Below are 5,179 nucleotides of genomic sequence, written 5' to 3'. Positions count from 1 at the left end.
AATATATATATATATATATATATATATATATATATGTATGTATGTATGTGTGTATGTCTGTGTGTGTGTATGTATGTAGTAAAATGTGGAGGGAATCTGTGGAAGAGGTAGATCCAGGGAGACATAAGATGGGCTGGTGACACATGATCTTTGGATGATGGGCTTCACAGAGGCAGTGACAAGTAATGAAAACTTTTGATGCTTTGCTGTTCTTGAAAAGACTTGTCAGACCAATTGAGATCATAGTCATGGATGGTGCCAGTAACATGGAAAAGGCACCCGTGCTAGTGACATGTAAAAGGCAACCACCACAGTTTTGGTATGGTTAGAGTTAGGAAGGGCATCCAGCCGTAGAAATCATACCTAATTAGACTAGAACCTGGTACAGCTCTCCAGCTTACCAGTTCCAGTCAAACTGTCTAACCCATGCCAGCATGGAAAGCAGACACTAAATGATGAGGATGATGATGATGATGGACTCTTCTGTCAGAGTCGGTGTATGAGTTCTCAGATTTTGCTGAATGACTTGCACATATGATTTGTTGCTAATGATCAAAAATATGTGCTGTACATTAGCTCAACTGTCCCTCCGCCATCAAATCAACATTACCTGGACAGGTATGCATGGTGTACCACATATCAGGTGTCAAAGTGATTGCAGAGCAACATGATATGAAGTATTTTGCTCAAAAACACAACACACCACCTGATCTAGGAACTGAAACCACAATCTCATGATTATGAGTATGTATGTTTGTGTGTTTGTGTGTTTGTGTGTGCAATTGTGTCTGCATATTTGTTTTTGATCAATAATTTGCCAGGGTTTCCCACTTTATCCTGTAAGTCACACTGAACTTAAGCAATTTTGTGACTTCTCCCTGCTGTAGATAGTCTCAATTTGCAGATAACTAGATGGCAGTCAGCTATAGCTCAACCATTCTCTTTACATGAACATCCAGTACAGAATGAAAGAGGCACATGATAGTAATCAAATCTGTCGAAGACTTCTGTCCCAAAGTATCCCTATACCAGGTATATTTATGGATATTCTTATGTTAGAAGAATGCATTCATAATGGAGAGTCCATTTCCAGCCTAGAGGTTTAGCAAGGCCTCTTCATTTATACTGAGTTCAGAGTCGTCATTCTTCCCAATCACTTCTTTCCATGTTTGGTGATCAGTACCAACATGTCCTTTGAAGACTCCTTGTAGAACAACTGACTCAGTCTTAACTACTTCTAAATTTGCAGTGACTTCATCAAGAAAGGATTTGTATTTGACCTAAGTGTTTGGTATATGTCCTTGCAAATAGTCATAGTGGTAACCCAGTGTTAGTGTGTAATGTCAGCATGCATGAAAGATGCAGTGTAATTGATCAAAGAGAAAATCTGTGTGTATAAGTGGAATCAGATGTAATTTGTGAGAGAGAAAACTGTGTTGCTGTGATGTGTTTGAATGGTGACTGCAGCATAAAAAAGTGCTGAACCCTCAAAATGGTTGCTTCCAGTGGAAGAAAACCTACAAAGACATGAAACAAAATCCTGAAAGCCAGTTTCAAGATGCTGAGCATCACAAAGAATTTTACAACTGATTGTGATATGTTGAAGGAGAGGAAACTTTTTCTCTCAGGCAAAATATGGCCAAAAGGGAAATATTGTTGCTTTGAATGTTCTCACTGCTTTCTTCGTCTCGCCCTGCCTCTCTGCTACCCTCATCCTTTAGTCCAGCATCCTCATCGAAGGGCTACCTTCCAAGCACTTGCACTCACTATCCTCCTCTCTTCATTCTCTAACCCTCTTCTTTCCCTACAGCCTTCCTGAATGAGATGCGTTTTCTTCATACATCATTCCTTTCTCTCCAATTCTATGATGACTTCCAGCTGGTCTTCCTCTTTCTCTTCCCTTCCACCTTGTCCAGATGGATTTCTCTCACACTTCTTAGCTTCCTTTCCCTCACACATCTCACCATCCTTTTGCCCCCTAATCCAACACTCTCTCTTTTCTTTTTCTCACTGTATCATACCCACAGTTGTTCCACTTACTCACCCCCCCCCCTGTCTCTTCCTCTCTGGGCTACTTCAAAGACTCCCTCAAATCCTGACTTCCTCCACTCTTAGCCTTTCCGTAATCTCTAATCCCCTTCTTCCTTCACTTAACCAACATTAGGTTCTTCATCACCTGCACCAAATTGGTTCTTTTCAGTCCCTCTGTCTCCTCATGCCTACACCCAACTAACCCTTATAATATGGGATAGCAGCTCATACCTCTTACACAATCCACCAAATCAGCCTTAGCTCTCCTTTATCACTTACTCCTCTTTCTTCTTTGCCCTTACATATTCCCTCTTCATTAGTAAATGCTTTATTACTCACTCCACGACTCCACAAATCTCACACTTTAACATCCTTTGTCATCTTTCCTATTCTTCTTTCAGTTGCATAGGCCCCAAATAGGATCTTTAGTCATGTACATTGTCAGGTTTCCTGCCAACACAAACGCACCCAGTACCCACTATATCATAGTTGGTGTTAGGAAGAGCATCCGATCATAGAAACCATGCCAGAGCAGAGATGCTGGAGCATGATGCAATCATCCGACTCATCTAAAGGGTCCATTACTTGCTAGAATGGAATACAGGTGTAAAATGATGATAATAATTAACTTTCTATCTAATTCATTTAGAATTAGTGCAAAACATACAACCATTGATACTGTTCACAATTTGCTATGTGTTACAACAGTGATGGTGGTTACAACTGTCGCTGTGACAAGAGCTTCACTGGAAATGGAGTCAATTATATAACAAATACATTATTAAAGGTGGAGGTGCAATGGCCCAGTGGTTAGGGCAGCGGACTCGCGGTCACAGGATCGCAGTTTCGATTCCCGGACCGGGCATTGTGAGTGTTTATTGAGCGAAAACACCTAAAGCTCCACGAGGCTCCGGCAGGGGATGGTGGCGAACCCTGCTGTACTCTTTCACCACAACTTTTTCTCACTCTTACTTCCTGTTTCTATTGTGTCTGTAATTCAAAGGGTCAGCCTTGTCACACTGTGTCACGCTGAATATCCCCGAGAACTACGTTAAGGGTACACGTGTCTGTGGAGTGCTCAGCCACTTGCACGTTAATTTCACGAGCAGGCTGTTCCGTTGATCGGATCAACTGGAACCCTCGACGTCGTAAGCGACGGAGTGTCAATAACAACAACAAACATTATTAAAGATTTCTTTGTGATATTATTGTCTTATTTTACAATACAATGTATTAATGTCACATTTTATCTAAGATATAGATACCAACGTCATCCAGTCTCACTCAAAGCTTCCTGATTAAAAATTTTTGCTCTCTATACAATAGTTTTAATTCAAATCTTGTTTGTTTCAACTTGCAGACATTAATGGATGTAGCAATGCAACTCTGCAAAGCTGTGCGCCTGAGGCTAGCTGTGTAAATATTACTGGTACTTTTAACTGTAGCTGTAATGGTGGATATATTGGAGATGGTTTTAATTGTACAGGTTAGTAAAAAATATTGGTACATCATCATCAAACGTTTGTGAACTTACAAGTTTTACATTTAATCTGAATTTAAATACCAAAACATGTGAATTTTAAAATGTTTTCAATTCAGTTCATTTAAAACTGGATCCAACGTAGAGTGAAAGGTTTTGTATTTGTGAGGTTTTAAAGTTCCATTGAGTCTGTGAAGTGGAGCTCTCAGAAAGAAATATTGAAGAACTTTAACTTTCAGCCAAATCAAACTTTCCACCCAAATTGAACTCTTCTGCCCAAACTGGACTTTCAGCCAGATTGGCCTAATTGGTCTTCTGGCCATATTGGACTTTCAGCGGTGTCAGTTTCTTCAGAGATTTGGATGGTAGAAGATTTGCAGCTCAGCTACTGGATCTGGGAAACAGAAGCATTCAGCAAGACAGTAATGGAGATGTCACATTTCCAAATGGCTGTGGCATTTTGGTCAAAACTGTAGAAGAGCTGATCACCAAGGTTTACCCAAACATTGGACATAATTTTCAAGATCTTGTGAAAGAGCCATACTTGCACCAAAGAATGAAACTGTCCTGATTGTCAATTGGAAACTTATGCTTTCAATCAATACTGAGGAAGAAAATCATTTCTCAATTCATACTGTTGTGGACCCCAATGAGTCTGAGAGTTATCCTATTGAGTTTCCTAACTTTTTGGATACTCCTGGAATGTTTTCTCTCAAATGGACATTGAAGAAAGGAGTTCCAATCATGCTTTTGAGAAATCTGGATCCCCCCAAAGCTGTGCAGTGGAACAAAACTGATTGTCAGGCAAATGCATCCACATCTTTTGGAAGCAGCAATCCTCACTGGACGAGGAAAGGGAGTAAATGTGTTTATTTCAAGAATTCCACTGATTCCAGCAGACATGTCCTTAGAATTCAAGATACTTCAATTTCCAGTAAGAGTTAGTTTTGCAATGTAAATTGATAAGAGTCAATGACAGTCATTGAAAATTGCTGGACTTCACTTCATGCAGCAATGCTTTTCCCACAGTCAACTTGGTTATTCCAGGGTTGGAAATGGCAACAATCTCTTCATATTCACACCAAATGCTAAAACCAAGAATGTTGTCCATTTGGCAGCTTTGCAGTGATCTCCAAATGTCACAGTGATATAAAAAATTCTCCAAATGTGATGAACAGTGATATAAATCTGAGATGGTAGGTTATCGATAAATGTTTTATTATTATTACTCCCTTTAGCTTAATGTATTAAAGCTACATTTTATCTAAGATATAATTACCAATGTGTTTCCTGTCTTCTTAAGTGCCTTTATGCTACTTCTTGATTTCAAAACTCTGCTCTCTATACAATAGTTTTAATTCAAATTTTGTTTGTTTCAACTTGCAGACATTAATGAATGCGATGTAAATCAGCACAACTGTTCACCTCAGGCTAGCTGTATGAATGTAGTTGGTGGCTTCAACTGTAGTTGTAAAGCTGGATATATTGGAGATGGCGTTAATTGTACAGGTTAGTAAAAGGCATTGATGTAAGATCATCTTCATTGTCATCATTGTTATCATAATCATCATCATCACCATCATCATTATCATCACTTAACATTCATGAATTTAGATTATAGGCAGGTGTTCACCAAAGCTCAGTTAGTTACAGGTTAGTAAAAGACAT

At 39.3% G+C, this 5,179-nt stretch overlaps 1 protein-coding gene across 1 annotated transcript in view; it reads left to right on the top strand.

Moving 5' to 3' along the window:
* The window catches only part of LOC106882610 (mucin-like protein), a 108,281-nt gene that overhangs the window by 7,234 nt on the left and 95,868 nt on the right, over window positions 1–5,179 (top strand). The window contains exons 2-3 of the mRNA XM_052968589.1: window positions 3,392–3,517; window positions 4,898–5,020. Of these exons, the coding sequence (XP_052824549.1) occupies window positions 3,392–3,517; window positions 4,898–5,020 (249 nt within the window). The remainder of the gene's footprint in view (window positions 1–3,391; window positions 3,518–4,897; window positions 5,021–5,179) is intronic.

Source organism: Octopus bimaculoides, chromosome 6, assembly GCF_001194135.2.
Source record: "Octopus bimaculoides isolate UCB-OBI-ISO-001 chromosome 6, ASM119413v2, whole genome shotgun sequence".
Taxonomy (NCBI): Eukaryota; Metazoa; Mollusca; class Cephalopoda; order Octopoda; family Octopodidae; genus Octopus; species Octopus bimaculoides.
This window is presented reverse-complemented; position numbering and strand designations above follow the sequence as displayed.